The sequence below is a fragment of the Alosa pseudoharengus genome, unplaced genomic scaffold (genome assembly GCF_046254945.1).
Source record: "Alosa pseudoharengus isolate Yale_2024_CS ecotype anadromous, Long Island Sound unplaced genomic scaffold, YU_APseudo_1.1 YU_APseudo_1.1_scf_7, whole genome shotgun sequence".
Lineage (NCBI taxonomy): Eukaryota > Metazoa > Chordata > Actinopteri > Clupeiformes > Clupeidae > Alosa > Alosa pseudoharengus.
In genome coordinates, this window is record NW_027468859.1 from 4,047,121 (window position 1) to 4,069,620 (window position 22,500).

At 44.2% G+C, this 22,500-nt stretch overlaps 1 protein-coding gene across 2 annotated transcripts in view; it reads left to right on the forward strand.

The window, feature by feature from the left end:
* Positions 1-8,750: 8,750 nt before the first annotated feature.
* The window catches only part of LOC143109918 (uncharacterized), a 34,697-nt gene continuing 20,947 nt past the window's right edge, over positions 8,751-22,500 (forward strand). Inside the window, exons 1-3 of one of the 2 annotated variants that reach the window (XM_076272718.1) lie at positions 8,751-9,052; positions 15,400-16,415; positions 17,099-21,119. In XM_076272718.1, the coding sequence (XP_076128833.1) occupies positions 9,050-9,052; positions 15,400-16,415; positions 17,099-21,119 (5,040 nt within the window). In that variant the 5' untranslated portion in view covers positions 8,751-9,049. Of the gene's footprint in view, positions 9,053-11,983; positions 12,005-15,399; positions 16,416-17,098; positions 21,120-22,500 lie in introns of those variants that run through there. The other variant, XM_076272717.1, reaches the window with a different exon arrangement.

Consider the following 22,500-nt stretch of genomic DNA (forward strand, 5'->3'; position numbering starts at 1 on the left):
GCCTGTGGGAGCATCAGTGACACAGGGTGTTTAATTTGATGTATTAAAAGATCAATTAAGTACTCCCTCCTCTCTCTCTCTCTCTCTCTCTCTCTCTCTCTCTCTCTCAGACACTCAGAAGGCGTTGTGAAATCAGTTCGTGTGGGCACTTGTGTGGTGGACATGGGCACCCAGGCGTTCTGTCGCCCCCTACTGGCCAACTCCCACTCCCCTCCTTTTCGCTGCTGGTCACAGGACCAGACTGCCAATCAAACGCCAGATGTCATCGCCCTTGTTGGCTGTAATCCTGATAGGGGCGTTTCCGACGGTGACCTCCTGTCAGAGTTCAATATTCCAAATGTCGTGGTGACATCTAATCCCGAGTTGAATGTCACTGATGATGACTTACTTCTCTCTGAGCCGCCAGTTATCATTGAGGACCAATCACATGCCACTACTCAAGCACACACGTTCCACTGAGGACCAACCCTTTATTTGAAACGGATGATCTTGAGCTTTCGAGCTAGAACCTTCTAGAACCTCACCAGGACCTTTCCTATGTTTGAAAATAGGGGATCCTTAACCGTCAACACTCTAGATCTTCAAGATACTCAAGAATGTGTCCTGACAGACCTTTCACATCAGGACTGACCTAAACCAGACACTGGGCAACATGGAATATGCATTGGAATCTCTAAAACCTGGTCTCACATAGGGATGTAACGGTATGAAAATTTAACCTCACGGTTATAGTGACCAAAATTATCATGGTTTTTCGGTATTATCGCAGTATTTCTAAAAGTGTGTTCAATATGTTCAGAAAGCACTAATAGGCCTACACAAGCTGAAATAGTTTCAAAAAGTGTCCCGTTCACTTTTTTCTTCATGTTTAATTGGCTATGTGCTTATCGCTTAACTTACCCTACCATAACTTGGAGTTTGCAAGCAATTTAGCAAAAGATTCACTGAACAAAAATGCTGATGTGGTACATGAAAATTTAGCTAAAAATGTGGAGAATGCAATGCAATCAAGCATTTTGGACGATATATTGTCACAAGCTGGCAGAATAGGCAACAGGCCGATGTGCGTTTTATTTGGAGACTGTTTTGCGCGACAGAGACTGAGTTTGCTGCTGATATTCTGGGGATAGGCCTAGCCAATGTACGACTTTAGCCTTTTAATATATTTGCTGCATTAGATCAGTCTTTCTAGAACAGGCAAGGGCTTTCTAGCCTCACGTCAGCAGCGCTGCATCACCCATATAGCCTACATTAAAACAACCAACGGATGGTGCGCGACAGAGCGTTTGAGTGCACCTACCGGCGCGGGAGAGGTATGACTCAACTCGTGAAAGTTAAGGTAAGAACATATATTACTACTGAAGTTCCTTTAATGTGGACGTGAAAATAAAAAGACGCAGAGTGGCTACATGATACAGTGCACATTTTGCGGTGAAAAAGTTCCGCCTTTTAAAATCAGGTGTAGCCTACAGTAATCCGAATCGTAGTTAAAACCATCAATTAGACAGAACAGAAATCAGTAGGGTACCAGTTTTGTTCCATTGTACCAGGCCTACTATATGTCAAAAGCAGGCTCAGATGAAGCTGGGAAGGTTTCCACACCGCAGTAATCAACAGTGATAATCATGATGTTTGAAATGAAAACGGTAATTATTATCGTCAACATTTTTATCGCGGTTTACCATTATACCAGTAATCGTTACATCCCTAGTCTCACATCAGGGCTGACCTAAACCAGAGACTGGACAACAATGGAACATGCACTGGGACCTCCAAAATCTGGTCTGGGCTTACTGGTACTTGTTTCCAGTACTGAAATCAGAGGAATGTTGTCACTGGCAGCTATTTTACTGATAGATATAGATAAACAAGGAACATGACTTGAACCAGAACTTGCTTTGTCAGTGGAACCCATTCCAATTCCGGAAAATTCTGTGTTCCATTGAGCCACTGTGCTCGGAGCCAGCTGGTCAGGTTTTGACAGTGACGAGACTCTCCATATGTTTCACCAAAAAAAATAAATATATATTCTCCTTGTGCTTTCTTCATGTCTTCATCGACAGGCAAGACGTCTATCTTTGTGTGGCTTGCTTGAGGCTTTGTGATGTTAAACGTGAAAAATAATGTGAGGAATAATTGCTATTTGTGTATTCAGCATTTAAAGTGTTAAATATAAAATAGAAATGGTTGGTGTCGAGGACAAAGAGTGTTGTTAGCTTGCTGAAAATAAAGTATTCCATTTATGTTCCCGTGATCCTGCAATTACGCGTGTGTGTGTGTGTCTTGGCACCATGCCAGGTCCTGGCAGGTAGGGGGAGCTCTTGGTTAGGACCAAAACATGAACATAAACAAAGCTGCATGGCCTGGGGGGTATTCCAAGTAAATGGTTTACCTGGGCAAGTTAACTCAGTAAGGGGCAAACCTGCTCATAGAGGAACTGTATGGCTTCATTCCCCTAACAAAACAATGCCATAGGGCTCTTGTTGTAGGAGGTTTACCACTTACTCAGGTTTGTCACTAAACCACATACTTGGAATACTCCCCTGGTGCTTTCACGTGCAGACATGGACTGAGAGGGCTGTAGAGGGAAGCCAAGCTAAGCCCAGTCCAGCACACTGTAGGTACAGCACCCCAACACTGCCTTTGTTCTGGGTAGGTTGTCCTTTTCTTTCGTTTTCTTTTGCCACCAACACAAACAACACAGCACATTTTTTTTAGAATAAAGCACCCTCACAGGTTTGAGTTGTATCTTGTGTCTGCTGACCGCATAATTTCGCCACACTGTGTGTGTGTGTGTGTGTGTGTGTGTTTTATTATGCAGATGAGTGAGTGGGCATTCTGAAAGTACATGTTGAGCATGGAAAGGTCCAAATTTGTGCTTTGAATCTTAGTGAGTTCATTATATACTGTTGAATGTATTATGTTTTATTAAAGGACAGGCCATTCAAGCATACAAATGCACACACACGCGCACACACACACACACACTCAAACACACACACACACACATACAGTACAGAGAGAGAGAGAGAGAGGTGTCCTCTTTACAAATCTCAAATTATGGAATTACCATTTGAAAGTCAATAAGATGTAGACTGTTGTTTAATATTCGAGAGTGATGATCCATACAGCAGATGATCTCTTCTTCTCACTGTATTTGTTTGTGTGTGTATGTGTGTGTGACACAGCAGGGAGAGTGGAGAGAGTGGTTAAATATATTTCCAACATGGTTCTACAGCTCAAAGCAAGGCACCATCACCAGCAGGGCAAGGGTCAAAGCCAGAACGCCCAAAACTAGATGAGAGTGAGGCTTGAGGAAGCCCAAAACTAGATGAGAGTGAGGCTTGAGGAAGCCCAAAACTAGATGAGAGTAAGGCTTGAGGAAACCCAAAACTAGATGAGAGTAAGGCTTGAGGATAAGGCTTGAGGAAGCCCAAAACTAGATGAGTAAGGCTTGAGGAAGCCCAAAACTAGATGAGAGTGAGGCTTGAGGAAACCCAAAACTAGATGAGAGTAAGGCTTGAGGATAAGGCTTGAGGAAGCCCAAAACTAGATGAGAGTAAGGCTTGAGGAAACCCAAAACTAGATGAGAGTAAGGCTTGAGGAAGCCCAAAACTAGATGAGAGTGAGGCTTGAGGATAAGGCTTGAGGAAGCCCAAAACTAGATGAGAGTAAGGCTTGAGGATAAGGCTTGAGGAAGCCCAAAACTAGATGAGAGTAAGGCTTGAGGATAAGGCTTGAGGAAACCCAAAACTAGATGAGAGTAAGGCTTGAGGAGGCCCAAAACTAGATGAGAGTGAGGCTTGAGGAAGCCCAAAACTAGATGAGAGTAAGGCTTGAGGAAGCCCAAAACTAGATGAGAGTAAGGCTTGAGGAAGCCCAAAACTAGATGAGAGTGAGGCTTGATGAAGCCCAAAACTAGATGAGAGTAAGGCTTGAGGATAAGGCTTGAGGAAGCCCAAAACTAGATGAGAGTAAGGCTTGAGGATAAGGCTTGAGGAAGCCCAAAACTAGATGAGAGTAAGGCTTGAGGAAGCCCAAAACTAGATGAGAGTAAGGCTTGAGGAAGCCCAAAACTAGATGAGAGTGAGGCTTGAGGATAAGGCTTGAGGAAGCCCAAAACTAGATGAGAGTGAGGCTTGAGGAAGCCCAAAACTAGATGAGAGTAAGGCTTGATGAAGCCATATAGCAGTAGCAGCACTGGTGTCTCGTACCACAAACGGGGTCAGTGCCCATGAGGACCCAGGGTCAAGTCTGACCTGCGGTCATATTTCAAATCTTCAGCCTCTGGTGTGGATGGCAAGTATTCTCAACGCGTGCAAATATAAATGTCCAAACAGTTGTCCGGTTGAGTGGTGTCAATTTCAGATTTTGAAGTTGACATAAATCACCCTTGTGCTGTGTTGCTGTATGTGCTATTGTGGTGTGCTGCCATTTTTGTACAATCACGATAAGAACTGTATGTTCCCCGCCAGCCACACCTCTTGATTGCGCGATGAACATCTGTTCATATACATTCATGTGATTTAACACCCAGTGCAAGATGCCCCCAGTGACTAAACCAAGAAAAGCCCAATTAACCCACAAATAATAAGTGATTACAAATGGCTCCTACACTCCCACTCATTTCCTGGTTCGCTGGCCTGTAAGTATGATTCAGATGCGAATGGCCCTGATCGTCATGGGAACGTAGAATTCCATCACCCAATTCTGGTTACAATGGTAATCCTACCCTGAAGTCACACATTTCAACAACTCATCAGAAGCCTCCTGTGGGGATCCCCCACAACACCCCCTCACATGCACACACACACACCGGCCGGTTATCGCTCTATCTCTAAAATATCTATACGTATATATATATATCTATACTGTAGCTCCTCACATTCTTATTCAATCAGCATAGAACAGTTTGAGCCAAACTTATTATATCCAGAGGCGGACAGAGTACACAGCTTCATTGCTTGAGTAAAAGTACAGATACCCTTTGCTAAATTTTACTCAAGTACAAGTACAACAGTCAGATGTCTACTTAAATAAAAGTACTAAAGTACTTGTTTTTAAAAGTACTTGAGTATCAAGAGTACAAGAGTACATTTTCTAAATATTGCATTACTACTGCCAGAGTGCTTACATTTATGTACAGAAACATCCTACATGGAGTTATAAAAACAATTTAATGTTAATACCTTGGAGAATGTAAAAGGAATTGAAAGTAGAATCAAGTAATTTTCATATTTTTACCATGTTGCCAGGGATGGGCAGTATTTCTAATACATGTATTTAAAATACATATTTCAAATACAAAATACTATTTTGTAATGGAAACACTTGAAGCGAAAACTATCATTAACTTGTTCAGAAAATAAATAGAAATAGAAAATTGAAATAATAGCGAGGTGGGGCCACAAGTTGGCACATTCCCGGGATGGACCTGCTGCGTCTTCATCCATTGTTTTGTCCATGGTTTCGTCTCTTATCTAAATCTAACATGGAGTTGACTTTGGCGGAAAGCTGAAGGTGATCGCTGATAGGCTGTCCCAATCAGTGGCGCCTGCACAATCCAATCACGTTTGAGAGGGAAACAACAAATTGAGGGTTTCCGAGATTTTTCTTTTTTCCTTTTTTTTTAGAAGAAGTAACGGGTACTCACGGTTATGGATAGAAATGTAGCGGAGTAAAGAGTACAATATTTTCCTCTCAAATGTACTTGAGTAAAGTCATGAGTACTCCCCAAAAACGATACTCGAGTAAAGTACAGATCCCTCAAAACTGTACTCAAGTACTGTACTCAAGTAAATGTACTCCGTTACTGTCCGGCTCTGATTATATCCATAAAAATAGAAAATATATTGCTTTCTCCCATCTTGTTGCACACAAGAACCACAACAACAACTTGTTGCAACCAGTACAGGTACACATTTTTATCAGTATTTGTGCCCCCTAGGGCTGTCACTTTACGTTCGAAAATCGATTGCACAATCGATTGGACCAAACAACACAAGTTTCGAAAACTAAAATAGGGAATCGATTTTAACCAAATATTTACACTATTCATTTTAAACGAAATAAACAAATAAAAAAGATAGATGTAACAGAATTCACAAACAAGAATATAAGAATATAAAAGAATTCCGAAGTGCAGTAAGCATTGCGAAAGCTAAAAAGAAAATTCCCACCAAGTTTACGCACCGGGAACAGCTGTTTCAATCAGCTGCTGTGCTGCTCGTGTTTTGCCAAAAAATGGAGGACAACGCGATCAACCTGTGCGACGTGTAGAGAGACGAGTGATAGGCCCTAATAACTTGAGGAGTTCGATGTGAAAGTACTTCGGATTTTTGGTATATCAAACTATGGAGAAGAACAAAGCGGTAGGCTACGCAAACTGTGCAATCGAGTTCTACGTAGGCGAAATTTGTTTGACATTTCTAATAATAAACACAGACACAGCTACGTTGAAGCCTGCAGTCATGTCACTGATGTAATGGCAGTCCACTCGGCTTACTGGTTTTCGAGAATGTTGCACTTCTGTTTGTCATTGTGCACGAAACTTTACGCCAATAAATCATCAGAAATATTGCTGGCTTGCGTCTACAAGCGCCCTCTTTACGTTCGTCCTAATGCCTGTTAGTTGTTTGTGGATTGGCCTATATTTGGCGTTGAAAATGGAACCGTCTTTAGACATAAAAAATCGATTTTACAATCGATTCAATGAACACTTATGTCTCAAAAATCGAACAGGATTTTTTCACAAAAGTGACAGCCCTAGTGCCCCCTGGGTTCTGAACCAGTGACCTTGGTTGAGTGAGCTCCTTGCTTTGCCTGTTCTGTTCCGGAAACATCTCTCTGCCGGGAGCTATTATCTGACACTCACTGTACCAGAGACGCGTGTACTTCTGACCTTGTAGCTGTTCCTGTAGCTGAATTGGTAAAGCAAACCACAAGCAACACAATGGTCTGAGCCACCAGGGAACCTACTGTAATGTATAACAGTTCATATCTTATTCTTATTGTATGTTCATTTGGATAAAAATATTTGCTGAATGAGAGAGTGTAATGTATCAAACTCCTTCTCTCATTTACACAAGCAGGACTGTGGTCAAGCTTTTGTCGAGTCATTGTGACCTCACATACTGGACAAACAACAAGTGGACTGTGAAAGACAATTAGCTGAATTTGACAAAGCAGGGAGCTGCTGTATACCATGATAGCCACAAGAGGGGGAAATTGAGTCACTCAACAATTCTTCTCTGTCCTGTAAGTGTGTATGTTCCATTGTGTGTTTTTTGTTGTTGTTGTTGTTGCTGTTGTTGCTGTTGTTGTTGTTGTTGATGATGAAGATGTTGTTTGTGACACCATAGTTCATTAGGTATGCTTGTAATGAACTCAGTCATTTAGACTATGAGGACTGAGAACAGGCCCGTTAAGAAAAAAACCCCATCCCATCTTGTTTTCCTTCTTAACTTTCTCTCTCCATCGTTCTTTTTTCTCTTGCTCTCTACTGTCTTTCATTAGAGTGTTTAGATGGGGGGAATGTGTAGATGGTGTGTGTGTTTGTGTGTGTGTGTGTGTGTGTTGGTATGGGGCAATTGTGTGCGCGCATGCGTGCGTGTCCATGCAGAAACGTGTGTGTGTAAGGATGAAGGAGATTGTGTGTGTGTGTGTGTGTGTGTGTGTGTGTGTGTGTGTTGGTATGGGGCAATTGTGTGCGCGCATGTGTGCGTGTCCATGCAGAAACGTGTGTGTGTAAGGATGAAGGAGATTGTGTGTGTGTGTGTGTTGGGGGGGGGGGGGGGGGGGTTCTTGGCTTACACAGCAGATGTGAACCAAACACTGATGGCTTCTGTTTGACACTATCGTCATGGTGACACAGGGAGGTATCACTTGCAGTGTCCATTATCCTCTGCTAGGACTCTCTCTCTCTCTCTCTCTCACACACACACACACACACACACACACACACACACTCTGCTGCTCTGGTATGCCAAGCTAAGTTGACTTTCACTGAGATATCTGTGTGAAGTGATACATCTGAGGCAACAGACGCATTCTGATAATGAAGACCGTGATGACACCGTTGAATTAGGCCTCCCTGGCCAGTCCTGTGTGTGTGTGTTTGTGTGTGTGTGTGTGTGTGTGTGTGTGTGTGTGAGAGAGAGAGAGAGAGAGAGAGAGAGCGCATGAGCATGTGTTTGAGGTGAATAAAGAGCTAATTTGACAACTCACCGAAAAGGCATGGCAGATGACTCAGACTCAACCTCTCACTGACAAACACACACACATGCGCGCACGCACACACTCTCTCTCTCTCTCTCTCTCTCTCTCTCTCTCTCTCTCTCTCTCTCTCTCTGTCTCACACACACACACTGCCAGCGTCTCTCCATTTGTGTCTGCGATTAGGCTATGTAGTCTGCACTTTGACCTAGGCACATACCCACTGAACTTCTCTGTGGGATTTACAAATCAATAAAGTCTGCAACATGTTCAGCACACACATGCTAACACACACTCTCACACAAACTTAAGTAGTGGCCTACTTCCCCATCAGCCTATATCTGGCCAAATGCACTCAACCTTCAAGGAGACTGTTTTGGAAACAATCGTCATATTGTTTGATTGTGTCTGTGTCTGTGTGTGCGTGTCTGTTTGTGTGGGAACGCATACTGCTTTCATGAGGGTGTTGCAACAACCAATGCCATACCTTCCATCTGACACACCCGGCTAAAGCAGATTCTACCTGCTCGCCCAGTCGCTTGAGCTGTGACTCCGAGAAGAGACAGCGCTATGAAACTCCACGTATCTTTCATTCCAACATGATAAAGAACAGACAACAAACTGTCCTCTTAAAGTAGACCTACCTTAAAACGGTAGGCATATCATTCATTATTTACGTTACTCTGTTATTGGCGGGCGGTACTCAGGTGTGCAGGCCGGGCAAAGGAGAAGGTACCAGACCTGTGGCGAGAGACCTCGCCTGCCTCAGCTGCGCGGTAATTGTTCGCGGACTCTTCCAATATTTGGTCTGGAATTAAATACCGGTTAGATCGGCATGGTAAGTGTCTAAAGTCTTAATGTCAAGGGATGTGTGTGCCATTGGTCGTGTACGAGCCTGTTTTAGACTCTCACTGGTTCATGTGGGCGGAGAGGAGAGGCTAGGGAAAAGAACTGACACACTATCGACAGTAGTTTTGAAGATTTGCCTGCTAGCAGATGCTGCCTCTATATCACAGGGTATTCTATTGACCAGCACCTCCAGGTAAAACTTTCGCTTTTAATGACCGCTGGAACCCACCTGCACAGAAATGCCGTCTTACTGCGTTCTTACACTGTATTTTTGTGCAAATACCGGGTGTGGGCGATAATCTAGTGTCGGAATGTTTTGCGCCTCGAGCTGACTTTACGTTTTTTTGTGTCTGGTACGTCTCGAGTGGCTGGTTGGTGATTATAATTGTTGGTGCCATTTTATATTTATTGGTCGGTGTGTTTTGAAAGCATTGGGCACATTGTGCAGTAGCCTATTCATTATTAAACAATACCTAGGTGCGCACTCAGAAAACGAAACCAACTTTCAGAAAATCAAACGGCCCTTAAATGTATCTTTTGTTTATGTTTTATGGATTTTAATCTAAACCATAGACCGACATATTTCGACCAATTGTCCTCCGTGTTTTCATATGAAACTCAGAAGTTTTAATCAGTCTGAATCCCACATGCGTCATTCCAAACATGCTCTGAAAACCGCGCCATCCTTCAGAAATAATTAACGAACCCATCTCTCCCTCACTCTCTCTCTCTCCCTCTCTCTCCCTCTACCCCCCCCCCCCCCTCACTTTCTCCCCGATTCGCGCACGCATTATGCCCTGCGCACTCATCTCAAATTGCACTTTGCGCGTTCGTCGACGCTGTACTTTTTATACTTTGAGGATAGCGGGGCGATTGCCACAGTTTTGGCCATCATCTCATCAACTTTATATCAAGTTTGGTACAAAGGGTTAACGCTGGATTACATAACGTCACTCGTGCTTGGTACACAAAACTTGGTGGTGTACGTTACCAGATTTTTGGTCCCCGTGTTCCCCGTGAGTATACCCATTTAAAATGTGAAGAACAGTGCCTTCTCAAACTATTCAGACGTTTGTGGATTCGGTACAGTGGTCTAACTTGCTACATTTGATGATCTTTTTGCAGGAGGGATTTTTTTTTTTTTACGAAATCTACTATTGATGTCACATTCCGATTATTAGCAATACGTTTAAAGTAAATCATGTTTCAAACTAGAGTTTTAATGGTGTTTTTGTTTGTCATAAACACACTAGTGAATTGCCATTGCATTGCACTAGTGAATTGCCATTGCATTGCACTTAAAACAGCTAGGCTTACAGGTAATCCATGTTGATGTACTGTAAAGAGTGGGCAAATTGGGTGCAGACTCCCGAAACGAAGACTTTGTAGACTTAAAGGTTTCCACTTCTGCGGCGGGTAGGCACAGACTGGTCGCTGTATTCAAAGATTCGTGTGGCATACGTTGTCAGGGGCGTGACCATTCATAATAGAAATTATAGCAATTTTGATAATAATTATTGATACATAATTGATTCATTGTAACGTCTCTCTGCGATTGTTGTGTATAGTAACATTAGTACAACTTAAACTAAGCCGTACAGATTTATTGGAGATGGGCATTCTTCTACAAACTAGACTGGAACTATATTACTTATGGTGTGTTAATAATAACAGCATCCGGCTCACCCTGCATATGCTCCGCAAATGCAAACGAGACTACCTGTGCGCTGTCTTTGAATACTTAAACCTTTGATGAGTGCCTGCCGTTCCGTGAGATAACGAGTTCCAGAGCTGCGGATCACATAAGCACGGCGAGGCCAGTCTCTCCTGTTCTAAAGCCCCACTTAGGTAATTCCACGCTGGCTGGCACTGCAGGATCCTAAAGGCAGCCTGGGAAATAGATAGAGGGATAGATGAGCGGAATGTGAAGAGAGGAGCCAAATCACCCTGAGCCATAACAGCAGACGGAACAAGTTTAGAAGGAGATGTGTTTGTGTATTCTAGCATGACGCAATGGCACAGGAACAAGTTGCATCCAGCGGAAGCACTGATAGTATCGAACCTTCACTCTGAATGATATTGAATAGTGAACACGGATTAGAACGCTATTGCACAGTACAGCACATGCAGTGCAATGTTGTATACAGGGTGCCCACAGGTCAGGGAATTGAGTTTCATGGAATCTTAAGTTCATTCCAGACTTGGAAAGTCAGGGAATGTTATACTTTGGGGGGCAAAGTCAGGGAATATCAGGGAATTGTGTTGTAGCACTTGCCAAAATACATTAATATGTCCACACTGCATTGGTGATTATCCGGTTATTAGCTTTTTCCATTACTGATTGTGATTGTGGTTAGCCCTTCTTTGTTTATTCAATGCCCATTTATTAATCTCCTGCTCTAAAAGAAGTCAAAGATTTTTGAAAATATTACTGGCATGTGGACCTCACATTCCTGGTCAAGATGATTGTGTGTGTGTGTGTGTGTGTGTTTTGTGTGTGTGCGTGTGTGTTTTGTGTGTGTATGTGTGTGTGTGTGTGTTTTGTGTGTGTGTGTGTATGTGTGAGTGTGTGTGTTGTGTGTTTGTGTGTGTGTGCATATGTGTGTGCCAGTCTGTTTTAAGTGTATGAACTACTGAGGTTGGATCTAGATTTGTGCAGTTTGTCTACTTTTAGTGAACCAGTACTAAATCTCTCTCTCTCTCTCTCTCTCCCACTCACATTCTGTCCACACTGTCTTGTCTGTATAAAGGTAAAAAATGTGGTAGAACGAGGGAGTGGATCCACACAACAGGTGGGGGATCTGAGCTGCCCAACTATATAGTTTCATTTTTTAATTGTATAGGGTCAAAGTGAGCCATGCCACAGGTAACATTCCTTTAGGCCGAAAGGAGAGTTGGTGCATTTCTCAATTCAGGGGCAGGATTATTCTCTCTTATGGCAGTAAGTATGTTGTTGAGCAATGTAGGGAAACATTTCATTTTTCAGAGGACAGCATATTTGATGGGGTTGTAGACGGTGATTAAGCTGATTAGTAGAGAAGAGTTTATTATTGTAGATGTTCATTGATGATTGAGTCGAAAGATGTCTGGCTTGTTTAGTTTGTTTGTTGTAGGCAGATTTAATGATGGATCAAATGTTTTGTCTCTCTCCTGGGTTTTTCCACAGGGCATTTTCCTCTGTTTTTAGTTTAGGAACAATGTAGTCAACAGTGTGTGTCAGCAGTGTGTGTTTAATAGAGATGCACCGATAGATCGGCTGGTGACCGGAATTGGCCGATTTTCACGTGATCGGCCATGACCGGTGACCGGCCGGTCAGTCTGACCTAGCGTTCATGGGCTTCGTAAAAACCTTTCTCCGAGTGAAAACATCATCATTCCGCGTCATTCACGTCACTTAATGTGTGAGTCAGAGGTCGGAAACTGGGGCTAGATTTTGCTAACAGAGTTGACCAGTAAGGGGCTCGTCATCACTTTTGTCGTGACGTTGTAGTTCGTTTGTAGTCCATGTGGCCTTTCATGTCCAACGGTTTTAATGTGAACTTGGGAATTTGCCCTTTTTATCACTTGAAAAGCTGCATATCTTTCTTTCACGAGCATCTTACACTATATTTTAAGCAAATATAGTTGTTTGTTTAGGATTAGTGAGTGTATGTTTTAACCTTTGTTGTGGCATCCGTGTTTGTCACGCATTCGATGGCAAAGCACTTGAACCAAAGATTGTTAAGGCGGAGCAAGATACTTCGTCGTAGTTCATGTCTATGGGCGCGAAATGGGGATCGCATCCTGTCTGCATAAAGAGGCGTGTCGATGACGTATTGATGAGCGTACGTTGCAACCCGCCAACAGCAGCGGCATAAATAACCGGCGCACACCTGATATAAAGTCGATTTTCTCCAGACTGGAATCCTCAAAAATGCTAAAAATGTACCTGAAATGTTCACAAGGGTTTGAGGATCGTGAAAACGTGCCCGAAATTCACATTCCTAACTCTATAGAACTAAGACCTTAGCATATGTGGTAAAATTCTGAGCTATGCCCATAGACTTCAATGGAGCAGTCGCTGCCTCTGCTCTGCATAAAGGGGGATTTTGACCCCCCCCTCGTGCGATCCGGGTTCCCGGAAGTGGCTCCTGATGAAGTATCTTGCTCCGCCTTAAAGGGGTGGTTCAGGATTTTGGACATAAGACCTCATTTCCAAGTAAGCAAGTGTGATATTTATCAGTGGAGACCGTTTTCAACACGTTTCATCCAGTCCTTCTAATTGCAGAGTTCGCAGGTGCTAGGCTAGCGCAAGTCAACGGTATGTGCTAGCCTGCCACTAAAGACAGTCTTACCCACTCCAAAGTACACCCGAGGCAAATTCCAGACAATCGATGTAAATGTCTGTGTTGATAGAATAGTGTGAGAAATACAACTACCCTCGCATCGCGTTGCAATAGTTATACTTTGGTCCCTGAAGTTGGTAGTAGTCATTTTGCATCTCAGCGGCGGACTGATATTACCAAGGCTACTACTAGGTATCCCCATTGGAGTGTGCTTTACTGTTTACTTTTCGGCGCAGTACTACTAACCAGAGCAAGTATAATTCTGCCGCTGCTAAGAAACTAGTCCCTCAAAATGTAATGCGATCGTTGAAATGCAAGGATAGAATAACGTTAAAAATAACACTATCAAAACAGACATTTACATCGATAGTCTGGCGTTATAATTTATTTGCCTCGGGTGTACTTTGGAGTGGGTAAGACTGTTTTTAGTGGCAGGCTAGCACATACCGTTGACTTGCGCTAGCCTAGCACCTGCGAACTCTAGAATTAGAAGGACTGGATGAAACGTGTTGAAAACGGTCTCCACTGATAAATATCACACTTGCTTACTTGGAAATGAGGTCCTAGGTCCAAAATCCTGAACCACCCCTTTAACAATCTTTGCTTGAACACTTGCTGTCGGAAAAACAAAGTAGCCATGGGGGCGGTCCTTGTCATTCCGAGGTGCTCTGAATGCACCATGAGACATGCCGATTTTATGCCGGTCAAATGCACTCGTGCGCCTCAATTGTAACAACACCCAGCTGAGTTTGCAACGTTTGGAGAAGCTAGCAACCAACACTCAGGGCTGGATGTAGGGCTACAAAGAAAGCGCTAATAGGCTACTGAGTTTTTCTATGCAGCAAACGCTGTGCTTTGCCATTGGCCTACTGCATGGAATTTACTAAGCTGTCACTTCATTAGGCTACGTAAACATCGCTCATCACCGCCCGTCACTGCCGCTAATTGCGTGCCCACAGCTGAACCACAAGCGCTGCTGAACGGAGATAACCGATTGCGACATTAAAAATAATCAAAGTTTAGCGATCATAGGCTACATAATAAGATGTCAACAAGCAGCGACATACAGTAGCCCTAGTAGTTCTACTCCACTTAAAAAAAAATACTCGAAGTATTTACTGCACGTAGACTAGGGCTATGCCTTAAAATACCCTAGTCTAGCAGATTGAAAAGTGGATGTTGTGAAGTGAACAAACGATAGCCTATTAGAAAGGGAAACAAACGTTAAAGTTGCTTTTGACATAGTAGCCTACAATGAAGAAAATTGATGCTCTGAATACTGAATCAGCCGTCTCTGAAAGTTTATATAGCCTAATTGATGCATTTAACCGGAATTTGGATTTAATTTTTTCACCGCAAAACAGACGTGCACTGTTTTCATATATGGTGGAGCACCTAATCGCTATTAGCACTTCTCCCCTGTTGATTGCGTGATAGCCTAGGCTACTACCACTTTTCCCTCGCCCTCCCATAAATTCATCAATGCATATGAAAATATGACATGGTAGCATGTTCAAATGTAGGCCTATCATGAAAATTGTTCTTATATCTTTAGTTGGATATTGGATGTGAGAAGAATAAAATGGGTGTTCCATAACTTAACTTAATCCATAATTTGATACTGCAGCTGAAGTTAGACTTGAAGAAGAATCTGTCTGCTCACTGGTTCCATTTTTTTTAACAGCCATTTCATTATTGATAAGTTGATTACATGTCTATATTAACATGTTCTATCAAAGAAAAGATAGAAAATAACTATTTGTGTGTGTGCTGTAAAATGGTTAGAAGAAATGAAATCGGAATCGGCTAAAATCGGTATCGGCAGGTCAAACTCTATGAAAAATCGGAAATAGGTATCGGCCCAGAAAATTGCAATCGGTGCATGTCTAGTGTTTATGTTCATATGTGTGTTTATATGTGTGTGCTTATGGTAATGTTTATGTGTTTATGTTTGTTTGTGTTTATGTTTATGTTTATGTTTATGTTTATGTTTATGTGTGTGCTCTTGCAGGCAGAAGAGGGGACTGGGGTGTTTGGCCGCATAGGCAGCTGGTTTTCTCCGTGGAGGGTGAGAGGGAGGGAAGCTTTGCTTGAAGATGAACCCCAGCCGAAAGCTCCCATCCCTGGGCAGGGAGAGCACCTAGAGAGGCCGCCTGAGAACGGGACCGAAGAGGAGGAGGAGGAGGAGGAGGAAAGGTGGAGGGAAAGTGAGGAAAGAGAAGAGAATCATAGGGATGCGACTGGAAATATCCACAAGAGGAGGAACCTACAGGTGTACCTGGAGGAGACGAGTGTGACACAGAACGACATAACACCTGTTATCGAGACAACCATCAAGAAGAGTTTCCAGGTGGTTTCCAAGACGACCAGAGCAAAACAACAAAGGGAGTCAAACAACGACGACGACGACAGCGACATGGGGCGGAAGAACTCGGGGCGGAGACGGTCCCGGAAGGGTTCCCGTGGCGACGCCACAAGCCCGCGGGAAAAGACTCCACCGACTAAAAACACACCCGGTCAGCCGCCGACCAGCCCTGAGCAGTCATGGGAGCAGGCTCACCAGGGCAAGGGCGTCTCCACACTCATGATGACCTCGCCAAAGGCAAAAGACACCAAGGGTGCCGGGGCGGAGTCACACCTGGGAGAGGAGCCAGAAGACACACACACACAACCAGTGTCTCCAGAGACAGTCCACGACCCTCACACACACACACAGGCACACGGAGGCTTCTTGGAGTTTGACGGGCCGGTGTTGGCCACACTAGCCACCGTAGACATGGACACAGACGAGGATGATGACGGACGTGTGGAGAGGAAGACTGAGACGCCTGAGTCCAAGCGGCGAAGCATCAAGGTGTCCCGCAGCGAGAGGGTCTTCGCCAAGAAGTTTGTGGTGAACGAGCCTGCCATGGAGGAACAGGAAGACGAGCAAGCTGACAGGAAGCGGACAGTTGACTTGGGAGCCAACGGGAGGCAGGTGGCCACGGTTACGCTGAAGAAGGGATCCGCAGCACCGGGAGACGGCAGGTACTGCACCAGTTTTACCGGAATTTCTGCCTCACTTACCCAACTAACTAATTCACCCACAAACACACACATGACCCATATCAGGGCTGTGAAATGTGTGTTTGTCACAAATAAATCCTCTTTTGTTCTTGTCCTGCTTTCTCTCTCTTTCTCTCTCTCGCCCTCACTGTCTCTCTTTCCTTCTGTCTTCTTCTTCTTTCTCTCTTCCTCTGCCTTTCTTTTTGTCTCTCTCTCTCTGTTCTCTCTCTGTGTACCATTTCATGTGGCTTTTCTGATATTTTCATGTGGCTCGTAGGAGCCACACCCTGGTAGTTTTTCTGTGCTGGTGAAGAGATTGGACAGATAGAGGTGTTGTGAAAATATTACTGGCATGTGGACCTCACATTCCTGGTCAAGATGATTGTGTCTGTGTGTGTGTGTGTGTGTGTGTGTGTGTGTGTGTGTGTGTGTGTGTGTGTGTGTGTGTGTGGACAAACAGAGGGCAAATTGTGCAATTATGTGTGTGTCTTTATTTAATCCTGCATACTGTTCTCTGGTGATGGAGTGGTAAATAAACAGATAGAGAGAATATAAAAACAAATAGAAAAAAGAAAGTGAATGAGTGCCCTGTAAAATAAAAGTATACATGTTCAGTGGTTTGAATGGCCTCCATCATTCTCTCTAATATCCTCTCTCCCCCTCAGGCCAGATGAGAAGTCTGCTGCAATTCGCACCATCGTCAACCGCATCAAGCTCTTTGAAAACCATGGAGGAGCACCTGGTCCACACAAGCCCACACACTCGCGCAGCGTCGACGTCTCCCCTGCCCGCTCCGTCGCCGACCGCGTCAAGATGCTGGACCAGAGTTCAGGTCAGAGGTCGTCGTCGGCCGACCGTGTCATCGTTTCCCGCATCAGCTCAGTCCCTCTGGACCCCCCGAAGGTGCAGACGGTCCGCGAGCGGGCGAAGAATTTGACAGAAGGCGGAGTAGCCAATGAAACCAGGCCGTCCCGAGTGAGAAACGCTTATCCACAAAACAAGCACACAGACGCCGTCGAAGAGGTGACAAACCAGCAGCCAGGGACGTTCAAGAACGCTGAGTATCCTCCAGAAACTGCTGCTGCTGCTCAAGCTCAGCCTGTCATCAAAGGGAAGTCTAGCGCTGTGAGCAGTGTGACAAAAGCTCGGCATGGCGTAAACACTCCCTCTGAGCCAGGCCCTGAACCAGTAAAACAGGAACGTGTACCTATGACCCAACCTGCTCGGGGCAAAGACCAGCCTGATGCCGCCATGCCAGGCGACACACCCACTCGACGCACACAAACGCCAGACGACAAGAAATCCACAGACTCTCGTAATGACAAAGAGTCTTCACAGACTAGGGGTTCTTCACAGACCAAAGACAATGCACACACTGAAGTTGACCAAATTAAGCTGACAACATCTGACAGAACCCATGTTAAAGACACACCAGAGAGACAAGACAAAGACAGTCAGATCATAGACCGTCTAAAGACAAAAGATACTTCAGACACTAAGCATATTTTGTTAGCCACAGACAGTTCTCAGAGAGGAAATAGAGTTACAAACAAAAAGACTAAAGATACTTCACAATACAGTGCAAAAACAATAGATACCAGGGAAAGTAAAGATAGCATATTGGTGAAAGATGTAAAAACCAAGGACAATTCACAGGTGAAAGACACGATAACCAAAGAAACTATTATGAGAAACGATGGTTCCCAGGCCAAAGATGTTATTGAAACTAAGGACATAACTCAGAGCAAAGACACTGTAATATCCAACAGTGGTCCTGCAAATGAACAAGTTAAATTCCCAGAGACCAAACAAGGACTGACAACTAATAACAGACCTGAAGTACTAAAGTCTCTGAAAAATAAGGACAGTCCACAGACTAAAGATACGAAAATGCTAACAAATAATGCTGTGAATTTGAAAGATAGCATGCAAAACAAAGTCAATCACCTCACAAGAGATGACACAACCACTGATAAGCACTCAAAGTCTCCAGGGACTAAGGTTAGTCCAAAACCCAACAACTTCCTGACACCTGAAAACTGTCATCTGAATGAAGACACAAAACAAGATGAGTTTCCCCCTCAGGCAAATGATCACACAGAAATGAAAGATAGTTCAGATGTCAAACTTGGTGTAATGTCTGCAAAGCATTCTGTGAATGAAGATCAGCTTAATATTTCAGGCAGTGTGGTGAGTACAGACGCGGCAACTAATGTGGGACTTCCAAAAGGAGGTATTCACCAAAATACTCCCGAAATTAGTCCTGAGGTTAAAAATAAAGAGATTAGAGAGCAGCAGAGTCCAGCCACTGAGAATAAACACATAATCACCACATCAAACCAGGAAGTAAAAACAGAGACAGATCTTTCTTCTCCCTCAGCCAATGACACAGTTGTGAAGGGACCTCATGAAGTCAAGGACAGGTCAGTAAACCAGAACATGACCAGTGACATTAAAACGCTGAGCACAAACAACACTGCTATCCCTGCTTCAGAGCTGTCAGGGGAGGCTGTCAGTGCAGTAGTGGATGAAAAAGCTGAGCTAGAAGATAGAGAGCACACAGGAGCAAAGCATAAGGAAGCTGAGACTGAAACGCAGAATGTGGAGGTGAAAGTTGTGTCTCCTGCTGCATCTGAAGAGCAGGTTGTGTCCCCAGCGAAGGCAAAGAGTGTAGAGGAGAAGGATGAGGACAAGAAAAGTGTTCCAGAACAGCTGACAGAACCAATAACTGGGGCCACAAAGGATGTTCCGGAACAGTCTACAGAAGCAAGGAGTAAGAAAACTGAAATTGTTCCAGAACAATCTACAGACTATTCCAAAAAAACAGAGGCAAAATGCCAACCAGAGTCTGTTTCGCCACCAACACTAAACTCAAATTCACCTACAGCTGTGGAGCTGGCAGACCTAACACCATACATAAGCCGTTCTACATACACCCCAGAAAAGACAAGAAAGATTGGACGGGTGGCTACAGAGGTGCCTGATCGAATGAAAAAGTGTGAGGACCCCAGTCCAGTCACCACGGAGCAGCTTCCTTCCAAAGACACCACTGTCATGTCTAAAGAAACAGAGTTTACAAAGGAAACGCTACAAAACCTAGTATCAAAGACCAGAGGCATAGAGGCAGACACACCCAGTGCGGGCATCACTGCTGACCAAGAGACAAAGTCCACCCACCGTTCAGGTGAGGTAGAATCTGCCAAGGGGCTGATAACACCCAGTGGGAAGTCTGAAGAGAAAGAATCACCCCTGGCCAGTATGGACAACAGAAAAGCGGCTAAAAGCCTGAATGAATCTTCAGGCACCAATACCACAGCTGGAGTAAATTGTGAGACTCCATCACAGAAGGTCAGTAAGGATTCCACTTTTCCTGGCACAGCGAAGGAAACATCCTCTCTTTCTAACCTGGCCAAGGAGAAATCATCTTCTCTTACAAGCCTGACCAATGAGGATCCTTGTATTTTGTCTGGGGGCAGCCTTGGTAAGACCACACCTGAGTCTTCAGCCGTGATGGACAGTACCCGTAAGAAGAACTCACCGACTCTCAAGGGCCTCAAGCTGAGGGATTTTCCACCCCCCTCCCGAGATACCCCCCCCAGTTGGCTCGACCTTGACTTTCGTCCAACACCAAAGCCGAGGCAGTCGCTCCGCTCACCGAAGCTAAGTGCCTCCGTTAGCAGCCTGGACGCTTCGGGTGAATTTGATCCCCAGGACTTCATGGAGCGGGTGAAGAAGCTGGCCACCCCGTTCAACACACCGCCCCGCAACAACAAGCTCAAGAAGACTTCCAGGACCCCCGCGCCGTCCTTTGCCATGCCCGCCATCCGGGAGGATCACTATGAGAAGCCCTTTGACCCGGACGAGTTCAAGTTTGGCATGCGGAAGAGGCACGAGTTCTCCCTGGATCTTTCCAAACTCCGGGAGCAAGTGTCTGTTGAGAAGGAACCAATCGAGGAGAAACTCAAGAAGGCCCATCTGGACAGGGGGAGTATTCTGTTCAAGTCTTTACTCCTGAGAGAGACAGATGCTGCCAAGAAGATGGCCGAGGCTGAGGAAGGAGGGAGAGCAGGAGAGAAGGAGGGAGGTGGAGAAGGCAAGGGGCTGATAATTAAGTCACGGCTGGAAGGCAGCTCCATTCTCTCCAGCCTGAGATCCACAGGCAGGATCAGTCGTCTGGGGCTGCTCTCCGCAAGAGGGGACAGCGGGAATGAGCCGGCTTCTCCCATCGAGTCCGTCTCACCCAACTCACCAGTGGCGACTCCCAGTGATCCAGTTAAATCCATTTTGGACCTGCGGAGTCAGTCTGGTACTGCTGAGGTTAATAAGAACCCAACAGAGATCATAAGGGTCTCTTCTAATCTATCTAAAGATCTTGAGACCGATAAGAAACCATCTTCAATCTCAAATGATCGGTACTCATTAAATCAGTCTAAGGATTCAACAATTAGAACTGATCCTTACTCATTAAATCAACCCAAGATGCCTGAGATCGATAACAAACTGACCCAATCTATACAGAGTGAAATCCAGATTAGTCAAACAGAGCCAAGATCAGCCTCAGCAACCACCATTGACTCTGGACCTCAGTTTCCTTCCTTTGATGACATCAAGTGTCCGGGTCACCTAGAGAAGATGCTCCCGCAAAATCATGGGAAGGTCGACCCCCTTCAGAAACTCCACTCCGAGGTCAGTTGTCTCACACAGTATCTTACTTTTCATGTCACTGATTCCTGTGGTATGTTTACGTGTCAACGGAGAATGAACAAAGTTCAAGCTGACTTTTAAAATCCAGAAACAAATAACCACTTATTCTCTTACTTACACTCTATTTTTAATGATATTATATTGTAATATTATTTTGCAAATAATATTGTTTCAAATTTGAAGACACGTCAAATAGACCTTGTTAATTCTCGATTGACACTTTGTCCAGTATTTCACCCGGTCCAGACTTCCTTTTTACTGTACTTTTCATATTAAGCCAATGAACTATTAGTAATTACACAGTAAGTATTCCCTATCACATTATACTGTACATCAGATTAATTAAGTTTAGTTGATAAAGGTTGGTTGGTCTGTGGAGTTCTGAGATTACATGCAGTGTTCTATGCTGCCTGACCACAAAATTCTGTTAAAGGGTGTAGCAAACTACGGCCCACCCGGCAAGCACTTTAATCCAGCCCACCGAGCATTTAATTAGGTTATCACTCGCTATGTTTTTCCTGCAATATATACGACGCTGTGGTTAGCTCCACTGCAAACTGCTTTTCACTCTTTTTAGAGAATGTTTACAATGTCAATGTCAAAACATCATGTTACATCTCTTTGTAATTTCCATTACAACAGATCTGGGGACCAAAAAGTTTGCCGGTCTAGTCTATAACTTCTGTAATTCTGTGTTGCCATCCAGTATACATTGCTGTTCAAATCCCCAAATGCTTAGAGGAGAAAGTTACCTTACATGAAAGCCATCATAAGATAGTTTAATAGTTTTAGTTATGATCTTTCTCACAAATATAAGATACATAAGACACCCTTTGATAAGGATCCTTTAGTTTTGAGAGTTGTGTAGCACATACTTGTGTGAGGCTACAGTTCTTGGCTGTGCTTGTCATCATTTAGTCCTATGGAAATGACCCTGCTGATAAATGCACAGCCTGCTTCTCTTACTGCACTTTCACAGCCCTCTATCTCTCTGTGGAATGAAGTCACTATGGAAACGAAATGGGCACACAAGTGCCCACAAATATGCATAGACCACAGAACCTCTTTGAAAATCTTTGTTTCATTTGCCTCAATTGGCCTTTGTTTTGTAAAAATATATTTCAATCATTCCCATTTTGTGTTTTTCATTATATACTTATAATGATATTGTCCCACCCACTCCTACACACACACACACACACACACACACACACACGTCACAAGGTCGGTTCGTTTGCCGCTCACGGGCCTCAAACCCGCCACCTTGACACACACACCGGCATGGGAGACGAACACTCTAACCACTGAGCTAAAAGCCCAGGCTTCCAGCTCAGCGGTTAGAAGTGTTCTTAAAGTTAGGGGT